The following is a 15,695-nucleotide window of genomic DNA, read 5'->3' on the forward strand; positions in this document are numbered from 1 at the left end:
ATAGCATTTTCTCACTATCCTGTGTTATCCCTTCGATGAACAGATTTGTGTGTTTTTGTTTTGCGACGCACTTATATTTGTGTCTTCACACAATAAACCTCAGTTAGAAGTAGTGCTCCTCTTTGCCTGTCTTGTCCAGTGTTCCTTTGCTTTGCGCTACCAGTCTCCACACTAAACATGACGTACTAACTACAGTATAGACCACTTATAACGTAACCGCTTATAGTGCAGGACCGGATATAGTGCGGTCTTTTCAGACTCTCGTTAATTTTCCCATAGCACTCCATGTATACACGTATCGCTTATAGTGCAGTTGCGGGAAACGAAATACCGGTTACAGTGTGGCTCCCTGGGGGTACGGAAGTCAGCGGAGACGGCGAACGCTCCCCTCAAACGGGTGCCCCAAGGAGTGCTCGAGGAAGAAAGAGAGACGAAGTGGAGGAGAAGGGCACGTGGTGCGAACGAACAGCCAGTGAGGCTGAAACCAGAACCTTGAGTGCGAGAAAATATCATGGTGCGCATAGCGAGCGAGGGCCACGAAACTGCCAACGCCGGCCAAGGCTCGCTTCACGATAACCGCAGTAAACGAAACTTCAGGGAGGGATCGGGTGGTGCCGACACGGCACGGCGAAGGGCGCGTGCGGAGACGGTGGAATGTGAGGAAGGAGGGCAGCAGGGAAGCGGTTTACGCCTCGGCAGCTCCGCCGCTTCGGTGGCTCCCCTCGCCCTCCCTCGAAGCTCCCTCACTTTCGACTGTCACTGTGCGCACCCGCAGGTGCCGCCGCTCCAGCCGGCCGGGCGCCAGCTCCCCGAAGTTTCGTTTTCTGCCATTATTGGGAAGCGGGCGTTTGCCGGCGTGGACAGCTTCATTGGCCGGCCTGGGACAGCGCCGCTGCTTCCCTCTGCGCCATAGCCGCAGCGTGCAAGGTCAACACGTGACTAAAAAGTACAGGAAGCATAAAGGAGAAAGAAGTGTTCACTGCCATTTTTTATGCATGGCTACGGTAGCGTGGCTGAGACGTCGGCACGTACATGCATGTTCCGGCGCAACGCAGAATCGGCGACCTTGCCATTTGAGAGAGGGTGAAATTTCCGCCGTGTTTTTATTTCTTTTTCTTTTTTGTTCGCGCGCGACATTGGGGGCTCCTTTAAGCTTTTACTCTATGGCGGTGCTGGAGCAATGCCGGTCAGAGGCGCCGCCACGTGATTTGGTTCGAAATAACGAGATACGACTGTAAATTGAATGCAAACGTTCTAGCCGCATTTCTCGACTGTCGCATACACGTGGCGGCTCGGTGCACATGTTTTGTATATGTGCGGGCCTTGGAAATTGTTGCTTTGGTTATAGTGCGGTACCGCTTATAGTGCGGATATTCGCGACTCCGGCAACTTACGTTATAAGCGGTCTACACTGTATAACTAACCCAATCCACTACCCTTCTGTATGTTACATCGTACTGGTCATGGCTCAAAGTCTTAAAAGAGGCCCTGAACCACATTTCTTTGAAGCCTCCAAAATACCTTTGAACGAGTATGGTACCTCCCAGGAATTATTTACTCAAATAATTTTTCAAAAAGACCTAGTAGCGGCGTAGATACTTAGAGTGCAGTATTTACCTTTCCCATTTGTCCTCAATCTCCTCCGTTCCGAAGGCGCGCGAGTGGCTATAGAGTGGTAATACCCCGCCCCGCTATAGGCGTTAAGACAAGCAAACCCGTCGGGGCACCCCACGGTGGCGACAATATTTACACTATGCAGCACGCACAGCTAAGTGTGGCTATGTGCAACAGTAAACGCGCAGCAGGGCTGGAGTGTGCCCAGCCTGGTCATGCTACGTAGTGCGGACTGGCTTTGCCCTGCACGAATAGTAGGCAAATACAGATTGTGCACTTTGTAGTGCTCAACACGAAGCTCAATAAGAAGCATGTCTAGCCAGGAGCGTCTGGGTGTGAGCGTGCACTGGCGCACGACCCTTGTGGATGATACTACTATTCATCATGAGACATGACAGGCATAGCGCATGTTTAGTCTGGGCTTTAGTTTTGTGTAGTTCGAGGCTAGTTGACAGTTCCAGACTGATCAAAATTAGCGAGAGCTGGCGGCTATGACACCCCAATAAGCTGTGTGGCCAAAGTTTCATTCCTACGTAGGCGAGCACGGCCGATTGATTGATGTCAACTATTGGCCAATAGCTGTGAATGGAAATCTGCTATATGACGAAACATGGCAGCCCTGACAAGGGTGAGGAAAATGCTTTTGTTAAAAAGAGTGTTTGAGAAAAAGGTGTTATTCGCGCTCCACTTGTGAGCTTGACGTGCCACGCACGAGTGCAAAATTTGGCTGAGATGTTCACAACAGCATATTCTAACTGCGGAATGTGCTTTTTCACCTAGCTCGAGGGGTGGTTCAGGACCTCTTTACAGGGGCCCTGAACCACTTTTTATCGAAGTACTTTACCGAAATACCTTACCGCAAGAAGTACTTCAATGTGTTCAGCAGACCGTGTTTGATTGCCAATCAAACACGGCCTCCGCTGTGCTCCCCTTCCTCGTTCAATGCCTTGCACTGCGAAGGCTATGGCGGAGTGGGGTGGGGCCACAACGCTCCGGGGCCACAACGCTCCGCCTTCGTAATGTCACCGTGGCGCGCTGTTCAAATTTAATTTTGGATGTTACGTAGACACCAGGACTTTCGATTTTGGTGCCTACGACGTACTAAACGTAAGCAAAACGCGGTCACCCACAGCGAGCAGCCAGTGGACTCGTGGCGGCACCCCACGGCAGCCGCAGTGTAGCCGACCGCCGAGACCAATAGCAGCCGCGTATTGGAATGTGCTTTATTACGTAATAAAGCACACAGAAGAGAGTGAGGATCATGGCTTCTGTTGAAACCAGAGCGTTTGAGAGAAAGGTGACTTCGCGGTCCGCTCCAGGCACCGCGTACGACAGCAAAACTTGGCTGAGATGTTCACAGCAGCGTATGCTACCCGTGGACTATGTTATTTCACCAACCCCGAGGGGTGGGTCAGGGCCCCTTTAAATAGTATCAGTTTGAACCTCACCCTGGTAAGCAAAATAATTTTCATACAGAAGGATGTTCTGAGGATGAGCTGAGGACACAGAAGGAAGTTTATGTTCCAGTTGACATGAGTGAACTGGAACATAAAACGAATGCAGAACTGAAAAACATTTGTGAGTGGTTCTCAGTGAACAAACTAACAATTAATGTAAAGAAAACTAAATACACAATTTTTCACTCCTGTTACAGACCTTTAAATATTGAATTCTTTCGCCTAACAATAAACAACTGCCTGCTTGAGCAGACCTAAGATTTCAAATATTTGGGTGGAATTTTCGACAGCCACCTAAACTGGCAAGGTCATATCAACTCAGTATGTACTAAATTAGGGTCTGGGTGCAATATGCTGCTAATGGCTAGAAATTTTTTTAAGATTAATATTCTCCGAGTTCTTTATGTCGCTTTTTTTTCATTGTCACCTGTCCTATTGCGTCGATTCATGGGGAGGGACGTTTAAAACATACCTTGAACCCATACGGAAGCTACAGAAGGGGGCACTTAGATTAATAACTAATACTAGACATGACCAACATAGTGCACCGTTGTTTCATGAAATGGAAATCTTACCTTTCGACGTCTTACGACAACATAAAACTGCTGTTACTGTCCATGGCGTCATTGAACACAATAACGCCTTTAATATATCAACCTTTTCTTCTTCATCTTACCTAATTAGATGCGTCTCATTACACAATTTCAACGTTCTGCCTACTAAAAACTACTGCAATTTAATGAAGTGAAAGTCTGGAACAAGACACCACGCCACATAAAAGAAACAACAGAATTTTCAAGTGCACTTAAAAATGCTTGCTCAAGAAAAACAGCTAAACCTAAATACCCACACAAGTTTTTGTCCTAGATGACTTATTTCAAGTACTTAAATAATTTTGGTATGCATGGTATGCATAAATTTTTACTGCAGTTGAATCTCGTTAGTTGGAACACGCTTAATTTGAACTTCCGGTTTATTCGAACTGACGCTGTGGTCCCGTGAAAGTTATGTGTATTCCTATGGGCGAAAACGCCCGGTAATTCGAACGCGAAAGCATTCGCAATGGTTAATTTGAACATACGGCACACCAACAATGCCCGCAGCAGCGGGCCAAATGACGCGGCGGTACCTCCGACTGACATTGCTTCGACACCGCCATAGAGCAAAAGCTTAGGAGAGACTCCTCAACGCAGCACGAAGGAAACGAAAACAACGCGGCGGAAATTTCCCTCTCAAATGCAAGGTCGCCGTTTCAGCATCGCGCCAGAACACTCGTGTACGTGCCGACAGCCAACGCTGCTGGCTGCGGCGCAGAGGGAAAAAGCAGCAGAGGAGGCCCAGTCTGGCCAACTTCCCGATAACGGCAGAAAACGAAACTTCGGGGAGTGGGCTAAGCTGGCGCCAGGCAGGCGGGAGTGGCGGCGCCGGCAGGGCGGCGGGCGCGCGTGGAGACAGTCGAAGGTGGGGGAGCTACAAGGGAGTTGAGAGGGAGGGCGAGGGGTGCCACCGAAGCGACGGCGTTGCCAAGGCCAAATCTGCTTCTCTGCCGCCCTCCTCCCTCACCTTCAACAATCTCCGCGCGCGCCCGTCACCGTGTTGGCGCCGCCCGCTTGCTGAAGTTTCATTTTCTGCCGTTATCGAAAAGCAAGCATTGGCCGGTGTGGGCAGTTTCGTGGCCCTCGCTCGATATGTGCTTGCATGCCGCATTTCACGACTCGCACCGTTCGTACGTCGTGCTATAGCCGAGGCACGAATACTACAAAAATAAGTCCTTCCTTTAATTCGAACTTCTTTTAATTCGAACAAATTTTCGGGCCCCTTCGAGTTCGAATTATTGAGATTTGACTGTATTATCTATTAACATTCTAGCAATTATAGTTTCAGTGTACGTAGGACCATGTTGTAGGTTATGTCGATTCCATTCTCATACTTTTTTATGCTGTGTGATTCACATAATAATTTACGGTTCACATCTTGTTTTACATGTTTATTTTCTTTCTCAATATGAATGACTTTATCATTTACAGTTTGCTTTGTAAAATTTATAGCTTGTATTTACATACTTTAGTTTCGACACCCTACTAGCCTTTGGCTATGGGCCTAACCAGTTCCGCCTATTTTTATGTACAGTCGACGTCCGATTTCCCGGACCCTCAAGGGACCGCGAAAACGTCCGGGAAATCGGGCAGTCCGGAAAAACGAATGCACGTGAAAACGCACCTTTTTGGTAGGTATTTTTCGCTGACAGAGAGGGTCACGGCCGGAGTACAAGATTCTCATTGCTATTTAGCCAATGCATCGTTTAGGTGGCTCTGAAAAGAGCCGTTTAAAAAAAAAAATACGACGTGGCCGGCGCTACCTCATAGGTCAGCACTTGGGCGCAAAGAAGTCGCTTATTTTATTTTGCACGGTCCGCTTGCCCGCGATCATGTCTGCCTCAATTTCAGTCAACGTCATGTTGCCGCTGTACACCGATGACAGTGTCATCAGTGCTCGCGTCAACTCCGAGCTCGTTGGCTGTGTAGGAGCTGGCTCTTCGTTCTCGGTGTCGGAGTCGTCGGAATCCTCCGTAACTTGACGAATGATTTCGTCATCGGTCAACTCCGCACATAGCTCGAGGTCTTTGTCAGCGTCGGCGAAGCCCTCAAAGGTTATCCCGGCTGGAATCGACACGCCGGCAGCGCGCAGATCGTCGAAGGCAACGTCCGCGGATGGCAGTTCGTCCACGGAGGGCAGTTCGCGGTTGGCAGTTCGTTCGAAGGCGCGGACGAAGACGAAGGAGCAGTCGGTGCCATCGCTGTAAACGGCGAATCCGCTCGACGAAAAGCGCAGCACGAAACAGCTAGGAACTCGGTGGATGCTGAAGGTCAGGAAACGTGATCACTGAAGATAGCGCGCAGCAGCAAACCATCAACCGCAGACACGACCGCAGAGCTGGCAGAGCTGACAAAACAACACGCGAACGAACACAGTGAGGTTTGCTTGGATAAGCTACGGCTGGCAACGGATTGACACGTGCGGTTTCGAGGTTACGGCAGCCGCGGCGCGATGCGGCGGTGCTGCTGGCCACACCTGCGATGCGAGTATGGTGGGTTCGAGGATATGAAAACAGCCAAAATGGCGGCGTCGGTGGTGACTTTCGGTCGGCGGTTAACAGTAAAAAGTCCGGGAAATCGGATGGCGAAGGCTATAAGCGTCCGGAATTTCGGACTTTTTAATACATTGACTCTATGGGGAACTTGACGGTGCCACAGATGAGTCCGGGAAATCAGGCATGTCCGGAATTTCGGGCGTCCGGGAAATCGGACGTCGACTGTATTGTATTCAAGAACGTGTAATAAGGAAAACAAAAGAACCCGTTTATATCGAACTCGATAGTCTGCAAGAAGTGGTCGTTGTATCAGTAGATCGTTATATATGGACTCACCCTTAAATATGCTAGAAAATTAACAGCACTGAAGCTAGCGTCAGCAGTTACAATTCGACAACACTTTGGTCCAAAAACCAGATTTTCAGCGCCATTCTTGTTCCCGGTGCGTTCCCGCACATAGCTGCAAACTTCCGTTAGAAGCGTCCATCTAAAGAACGAAATGCGGCGTCGTGTAGCTCTCTCAAAACAGCGCCCGGTTCTGACCACATGTCATTTTGAAACTGCAAGCGCAGCCAACATTTTCTAGTTCGAGAGATTGTGATATATTTTAGTACCAGCAGAACATGACTGTATTCCGCACACAAGAGCAAAGTGTTTTTGTTGGCCGGAAGCGTAAACTTCGGAAAGTACTGCGGCATGATCATGCGAAGGTCTCGAACATCATGGTCTCGGCATTACGACTGCGCGCCAACTGCACAAGAGCCATAAAATTACGTTATCTATGTCGCTTCGTGCAAAAAAAAAAAAATGCCATGTTTGAAAGGTAAAATGCCACCGTGAACCGTTATCAGCCATCGGCAAATGTTGCTTCGCGCAAGAAAGAATGCGATGTTCGAAAGGTAAAACGTCACCATGAACATTATCAGCAATCGGCAATAGCGTAAATGAAGCGCTGCTGAACCGTGATCTCCTGATAACAGCGTAGTGACCGCCGACCCTTTGCAACATTGCATAGCAGCAGCGCGTGGTGCAACGTTCTTGCCGACTCAGGCCGTGTCGACAGGAACACTTGAGCAGCCGTTGTTCCCATGGCGCAAAGATATAGATGGTCATTCTAAATTGTTGAAACAGGCACAATGCACATGGTGCTACTTGGACAATTGCCCAAAAAACGAGAGTGACGCTGCCGTGGCATCCGATATCGCACCGGCGCACTTGCCATGCCATGCTGTTTATGCTGTACGCGGCATGCTTCCGCCCTGGAGCCTTGAAAACATGTGACCTTCTTCACAGCTTTCGAAGTCCGCGCGAGGCAGTTGCTTGCTCATTTTGAAGGCCATATCATCCTCGCGGTGGGACTAAAGCGGGGCGCGCGCTGCCATGCGCCCAGTTTGGTCACGCTTCCGTGCTTTGGCACTTCCCGTGTGCCCGTTTTTTTCCGTGACCAGGTTCGAAGCGTTCGTTGTATTAGTACAGCGATTAAAAAAAATTTTCATTATATCTGAAAGCAGTTTCCATAAGGAGAGTCGGAAAATTGTAATTGCACTGAAATGTGGTCATTATAACCGACAGATCGTTATATCTGGGGTCATTATAAGTGGACAACTGTACTTATAACAGATGCAGTGCTTTAAAGTGGCTGCAGGAGTACCGTTGGCAACAGATTTTCAGAACACCTGATTTTTCAGGCCTATTCGGACATCCTAGTGGCACCTCCATCTTTTTCATATAAGCAATGTATTACGAATGAAATTGTGGATGCCATACGAATGGTGCTTCAATCGCTTTTTCGGACAAGATTCACGCATGCGATGTTGCAAAAAATGGCTTCCAACAAACGAAATCACGACATTTAGATTGTCCCCATACTCTCTCCTATGTTGGTGATACCGTTGTTCGGTTCAAAGGCTGCTTCGAATAGATCTGTGTTTACTGCACACCAAACCGCAACATTGATAGCAGACATCAAAGGACACCCAGCGCTCATTAGGCCTAAGGGCCTTGGTAGCGTGACCGTAAAGAAAATTCGCTGCTAGCCGGTGTAATGGCAGGCAGTGAGCCGTTGTGATAAGCTTGCCACTAATATGTTCGTACGAATGGCTCATCAGTGATAGGGCCTGAGATCACGTGCACGGGCTAGATTGAGTTCAGGTTTGTTGGAGATTGGCTTGCAAGTACTGCCCTTTATGGACCAAATGGGTAAAGCTTGCATGCAGGCACAAAGCTCTGAACCAAATGTGAGCAACACAGCCGAATGTGCTGATGTCATGATGCCGTCAAAATCACAGTATCTGCGCTTCATGATGACACACAAATCACTTCCACAGCTTGAATCATCATAAAATTTCAAGCTGATATTACTTCACTGATGCACAACACTGAGAAAAACTCTGTAAATGAAATTTCCATGCTGCTGGCATTATAAAAAGGATCAAAACTGTTTTACCCTTGAAACTAATTTTTTTTTCGACTGCTCAATTATTCAGACAATTTTGCGACTTCCTTTGTATTACAAAAATTTTTCAGCAACTGTATATGCAGGTGCCTTATTATACAGCTTTCCATTTGATTTATGAGTATACTGCCACCCAAAAAAAAACTGAAATATTTCTCACCACAGGTGCCACTTCTTCGTTGTAAGTTGGATCAATCAGGCAAGTGCTGCCATCTTGACGCTGTGGGCATCAACAAAATGAACAAGTAAACCACTATGGCCTGACCTGCATGTCAATATCGGTGAACAGCAATAAAAAGGGTTCACTGCAATAGGTACTGTATTTACTCGATTGTAGCGTGACCGCGATTGTAACGCGAGGGGTGACTTTTCATTGCGTCTATCAAGAAAAAATAAAACCGCGAAATTAACGCGATGGGTGACTTTTTGTTGCGTTCAGCAAAAAAAAAAAAAAAGAAATAAAGAAAACCGCTAAAGTAAAGCGAGTCGCAGTTTCGCCCCGCAAGGCGAAAGATCAATTGCGATAGCAAATTAGTAGCGAGCTATACGGAGTAAGGATGAATTAACAAGGATGGTGTCAGTGCACACAAGCAAACATGAATAGATCACACTTGGCGACCGCAGACAACCACTGTCAAAACGCTGGTGTAAGCAAGCAAAAGCTCGTGTGGTCTATCGCTTCAATGGAAATTGTGCGGCGAAAGCACAGCGCATACAAAGGTCAAAGCCGTGTGGAGATCGCTTTCAAGATACAGTATAGACCACTTATAGCGTAACCGCTTACAGTGCAGGACCGGATATAGTGCGGTCTTTTCAGACTCTCGTTAATTTTTCCATAGCACTCCATGTATACACATATCGCTTATTGTGCAGTTGCGGGAATCGTAATACCGGTTACAGTGCGGCTGCCTGGGAGTACGGAAGTCAGCGGAGACGGCGAACGCTACCCTCAAACGGGCGCCCCAAGGAGTGCTCGAGGAAGAAAGAGAGACGAAGTGGAGGAGAAGGGCACGTGGTGCGAACGAACAGCCAGTGAGGCTAAAACCAGAATCTTGAGTGCGAGTCGTGAAATATCACGGCGCGCATAGCGAGCGAGGGCCGCGAAACTGCCAACCCCATCCAACGCTCGCTTCACGATAACGGCAGTAAATGAAACTTCAGGAAGCGGGCGGCGCCGGCACAGCACGACAAAGGGCGCACGCTGAGACCGTGGAATGTGAGGAAGGAGGGCAGCAGGGAAGCAGATTTCGCCTCGGCAACTCCGCCGCTTCGGTGGCTCCCCTCGCCCTCCCTCGTAGCTCCCTCACTTTCGACTGTCACCGTGCGCGCTCGCCGCCTTGCAGGCGCCGCCGCTCCAGCCGGCCCGGCGCCAGCTCCCCGAAGTTTCGTTTTCTGCCGTAATCAGGAAGCGTAGTCTACCGGCGCGGGCAGTTTTGTTGGCCGGCCTGGGACAGCGCCGCTGCTTCCCTCTGCGCCGTAGCCGCAGCGTGCAAGGTCAATACGTGACTAGAAAGTACAGGAAGCTTAAAGGGCAAAGAAGGTTTCATACACGTGGCTACGGTAGCATGGCTGAGACGTCGGCACGTACACGCATGTTCCGGCGCAACGCAGAGTCGGCAACCTTGCCATTTGAGAGAGAGTGAAATGTCCGCCGCGTTTTTTTTTTTTTCATTCGGCGCGACATTAAGGGGTCTCCCCTAAGCTTTTACTCTATGGCGGTGCCGGAGCAATGCCGGTCGGAGGCGCCGCTGCGTGATTTGGTTCGAATTAACGAGATTCGACTGTAAATTGAATGCAAACGTTCTAGCCGCATTCCTCGACTGTCGCATATGCGTGGCAGCTCGGTGCACATGTTTTGCATATGTGCGGGCCTTGAAAATTGTTGCTTTGGTTATAGTGTGGTACCGGTTATAGTGCGGATATTCGCGACTCCCGCGACTTACGTTATAAGCGGTCTACACTGTATAGCGCGCGCGACAGCCCTCAATCGCGCAAAGTACAAGTACGCCGTTGCTGGCAGAGCAGAAGCCTCCTCCCTCCTGCTTTCCCCCTTTCGCGTGGGTGATTGAGTCGCCAGTTCCCCTTGCGCTCGGTCGCAAGATATGCATTTGGTGCCGCAGCTAAACGTTGCCTCTTCTCCCTCCCTCCCTCTCATCCCACAACGGCCTTTTGCGAAACGGAGACGGTGCATTTGCTCTCCACCGTGCGTTCGCTCTTCGTGAAAGCGCGCGTCACTCGCGTGCTTTCACTCGCACAGTTCACTCGTTGGTCAGAATTGGGTGCACCATTAAACTTTTTAGACAACTTGAATTTCGGTATTCGACTGTAACGCGAGGATCGACTTTCAAGTAGCAAAAATCTGGAAAAGAACTCGCGTTACAATCGAGTAAATACAGTAAATTAAGGAACTCAATGCTGCCATCTAATGCTGCCTGCCTCATCAACCCCCAATGACCAGTCAAGATGTACTCATGTTACAGGCAGGCCTGGAAACATGGACACAAGGAGGAACGAAAAAACACAAGCATCGATTCTTCTTGAGTCTGTGTTAGCCTGCCTGCCTATAGCATGAGCTTAAAGAGTAACATGAATCCCTGCGAACTTGCTCAACTTTCAGTCATTCTAAGGGGGAAATATCGTTGAAGTAGATACACCTGAGCAGCAACCAGCAGCAAGGAGACTTTAAGGCTTGCAGCAAAGTTGACGAAATCAATAAGTGTTCCCATCCTCAACCCGATGTCCAATGCACACCACTGCAATACTTCAATATGAGCACTTGCCAATACATATAAGTTGGAAGTAAAGGCAAATTTTTCAATGACAGATCTAACATCATTCTTTCATGAAGATTCACATGAGTTGCAAGTAGTTAGATGAAATGTCACAGTAACCGAAGTGAAGTGCGTTTTAAAAACCACCTATATCCCATCTTGTCAATCCTGGTTAGGGAAAAATAGTACAGGCAAAACTACCTACAGACAAAATTTTTAATCATGCAATAAACTTGTCATTTCAATAATTTAGGGGAACTTCTACAAATTACTCTGCATTATGACTGGTTGAAACAATGCAACCTAAAGGTTACATTTCAGTGATCATTCCAGCAGTCACATGAAAAAAAAAAAATTCAATGTCCTTGATCAACTGTTTGCAACTGTCAAGTAACATACACAGCATCTGCTTGGTGTTTGGATGGGCACACCATACATGAGCATTCATTGCCATCTGCCTCATAAACTCTGACTCTACATGTGGAATGCAGACTACAGAGACTAGCTGGGCCTTCATAAGTAGAGGCAGTACTGTGACAAGGAATTATCCTATTTCCCAGCTCTTATAACTGCATACTGATGACAGCTAAACTAAAAGTGGCCAAATTGTGACCATTTTGGCCGTAATGAAGACAGAAAGCAGATGGTCACAGATGCATGAAGGCTGTAGGAAGACAAGATAATGTAAGCCATGTGATTAGGCTTCAGCGTTTACTTTCTTAATTTACTACCACAAAAATGATGCCAGTGCAAATTCAGCATTCTGGGGAATCAATTAAGGCACAAAAGAACAGATACAAGGGAAGATACAAAATGGGGCACTCGTCTTATTTGCATCGTTTCTTGTGTCTATGTTGCTATTTTATTTTACTATGCTTAATCTTTCTCAAGATGAATATGTGTAACTAGGTCAACAAGAAATCCTACTCTGTGGGATCAAGCTTGTGGCCCAGACAGGCAGTCCTTGCAGCAAAATTGTGAGTGTTCAGCTGCAATGCAAGGATAATATTTGGCTAAGATACTTGTGACAGTGCTGTCCAGAAACTGATTGTGTTGCTAATGCCACTGCCCAGGTTTTGTAACCCTGCAGACGGATGCTGATGCCAAGCTGAATTCCTCGCTTGCGCCTGGCTACTGGAGTAGGTGCCGATAGACACAGTGCTAACAAGTGCTGCCTGAAACAGCATGCTTGTTCACATAGGCGCAACCTAAAAATGTGTTTATGGCAAAACATTAGCGTACATTATAAGACGCTCAATGGCTGAAATTGAGTTTAAACTTCTTTATACAAAATCCCTTATCGCTCTAACATAGGTTTGCAATGTAAAATTCATGACATCCACCAAATATAACCAGACACATGCATTGCCTCTTAAATGCAGACCAAACATTTAAAATTATCCTTTAAATAGTTACAGAGTACAAAATAGCAGCTAAGATAGTTAACTGCGTGCACTGTCGTGAGAATCGCGACCTATTCTAAATCACGAAGCCAGCAGAAGAACACAGACACGCATTTAACACTAATGCACACAACTGCAAGGAAATGTGAAAGCAAGTAAAACCACTCACCAAGCTGCAGCCCACGACAACATCGTACATGTCAATACCAGCATCTGCCAGCGCAAGTCCTGCCGTTGTTATTGCACAAGCCAGGGCTGAATGCAGAGGGAAAAGGTATTCCAAGTTAATTCAAGTTCACACAGCTCAAAGAACAAAACCTGTTGGGAGCACTGCGCAGCACAGTCTAGCAGATAGGTCCTTACCTCCGCCGTCATTTTCAATCACAAGGACAAACACGTCGACAGTTGATTTTGGGAACTTGTGCTGCCAAGGAAAGGAGGGAAATGGTCACTCCAGTGTCACGGTAAATTTTGAAAACGCCAAAGGAGTAAGCAATGGCATACAGCAGGGAAGGGAGCAAGATGACAGTAGCAGCCAGGCAAATATCATTATTTGCGAGCTCACAAGTAAACCATGGGCCAACTTCACGACTGAAAACCAAACACGTTCACTTTTCTCACCAGATAAAAATGTTTTTCTTTCCTTTATAATGTTGTTATGAGCAATAAATAAACCTTAAAAGTATGGAAATAACTTGTATTTGTTATCTTATTTCAGTACCAACCTAGCAGTATTTTTGCTTCTATTAAGTTTTTAAATTCCTTTCATCACAGACCTGTACAAACTGACTTTCAGTAGGAGCACTGACACAAAACTATTATCAGGTTTTTCTTGCGCCATTGCATAGCTACCGACTCCGTAGTCAACAGTATGAAGTCTGAGCTCATCAAACATGCACCAAACCTTAACTAAACGTCCTTATTCAAACAGCCCCTCACCAAGCTCCATTGAGAATTTTGTCATGCACTAGAAGTTGAAAGGTGCCTTACATAGTGTGTTATATCACAATTTTTCAATGATGTCTCCTAATAGAGGACACAGAAGCAAAGGAAATGTTGCAAGGCAATGGTGCGACCTACCTTTCCTGCAGCAGAGACCTTCTCCCATTACCTCGGAAGTGCACGTCAAATTTAAGCTATAAGAATCTCCCTTTTTATTTCGCTTATAGCAAACACTGCTTTGCCCACCTGCAGTGAATTCTGATTTCTAAAGTTGCGAGTGGGAACTGTGATGCTGCAGGGGAGATGTGTGACAGTCTCCCTGTCATTGCTGGCTCGGAGAAGAGCACATGAAATTTAATTTAAACTTTTGACTGTTTTTGTGTGGTGTACACTTGCGTAACATTTTGCAGACCACACTGCTGCTGCATGACCTACCCACTGGAATGTTTGTTTGCTATGCTAAAACCTGGTGAGAGGCCCTTTGACGCATCAAGTTCCAACGTGATTATGATTAAGTGGGTTCTGTCAGAATTCTGGATTATAAGCAGGTTTTCTACTTTAAATCTGTCAACTTTAAGGCTTGAGAGATACTATTCGAAGCTCCAAAATACTAAATTTTAGTTCAGCATACTAAATACTGCTTTAGTACTCACAAAGTGGACTACTTATTTAAATCATCCAAAGCTGTTTTTCTGTAGGAACGCTGTAAACAGCCAAAGGAGTAAGCAATGGCATACAGCAGGGAAGGGAGCAAGATGACAGTAGCAGCCAGGCAAATATCATTATTTGCGAGCTCACAAGTAAACCATGGGCCAACTTCACGACTGAAAACCAAACACGTTCACTTTTCTCACCAGATAAAAATGTTTTTCTTTCCTTTATAATGTTGTTATGAGCAATAAATAAACCTTAAAAGTATGGAAATAACTTGTATTTGTTATCTTATTTCAGTACCAACCTAGCAGTATTTTTGCTTCTATTAAGTTTTTAAATTCCTTTCATCACAGACCTGTACAAACTGACTTTCGGTAGGAGCACTGACACAAAACTATTATCAGGTTTTTCTTGCGCCATTGCATAGCTACCGACTCCGTAGTCAACAGTATGAAGTCTGAGCTCATCAAACATGCACCAAATCCTTAACTAAACGTCCTTATTCAAACAGCCCCTCACCAAGCTCCATTGAGAATTTTGTCATGCACTAGAAGTTGAAAGGTGCCTTACATAGTGTGTTATATCACAATTTTTCAATGATGTCTCCTAATAGAGGACACAGAAGCAAAGGAAATGTTGCAAGGCAATGGTGCAACCTACCTTTCCTGCAGCAGAGACCTTCTCCCATTACCTCGGAAGTGCACGTCAAATTTAAGCTATAAGAATCTCCCTTTTTATTTCGCTTATAGCAAACACTGCTTTGCCCACCTGCAGTGAATTCTGATTTCTAAAGTTGCGAGTGGGAACTGTGATGCTGCAGGGGAGATGTGTGACAGTCTCCCTGTCATTGCTGGCTCGGAGAAGAGCACATGAAATTTAATTTAAACTTTTGACTGTTTTTGTGTGGTGTACACTTGCGTAACATTTTGCAGACCACACTGCTGCTGCATGACCTACCCACTGGAATGTTTGTTTGCTATGCTAAAACCTGGTGAGAGGCCCTTTGACGCATCAAGTTCCAACGTGATTATGATTAAGTGGGTTCTGTCAGAATTCTGGATTATAAGCAGGTTTTCTACTTTAAATCTGTCAACTTTAAGGCTTGAGAGATACTATTCGAAGCTCCAAAATACTAAATTTTAGTTCAGCATACTAAATACTGCTTTAGTACTCACAAAGTGGACTACTTATTTAAATCATCCAAAGCTGTTTTTCTGTAGGAACGCTGTAAACAGACCTACTCCTCTGTATTCACAGCTAGAATGACCTGCATCACAGATGGAAATATTCGTGAAGTTTATTCATAAA

At 46.5% G+C, this 15,695-nt stretch overlaps 1 protein-coding gene across 1 annotated transcript in view; it reads right to left on the reverse strand.

The window, feature by feature from the left end:
• The window catches only part of LOC119450504 (exosome complex component MTR3), a 50,304-nt gene that overhangs the window by 19,390 nt on the left and 15,219 nt on the right, over positions 1-15,695 (reverse strand). Inside the window, exons 5-7 of the mRNA XM_037713982.2 lie at positions 13,155-13,215; positions 12,961-13,046; positions 8,778-8,837 (exon numbers count right to left, since the gene is read on the reverse strand). Of these exons, the coding sequence (XP_037569910.1) occupies positions 8,778-8,837; positions 12,961-13,046; positions 13,155-13,215 (207 nt within the window). The remainder of the gene's footprint in view (positions 1-8,777; positions 8,838-12,960; positions 13,047-13,154; positions 13,216-15,695) is intronic.

Source organism: Dermacentor silvarum, chromosome 4, assembly GCF_013339745.2.
Source record: "Dermacentor silvarum isolate Dsil-2018 chromosome 4, BIME_Dsil_1.4, whole genome shotgun sequence".
NCBI classification, from domain to species: domain Eukaryota; kingdom Metazoa; phylum Arthropoda; class Arachnida; order Ixodida; family Ixodidae; genus Dermacentor; species Dermacentor silvarum.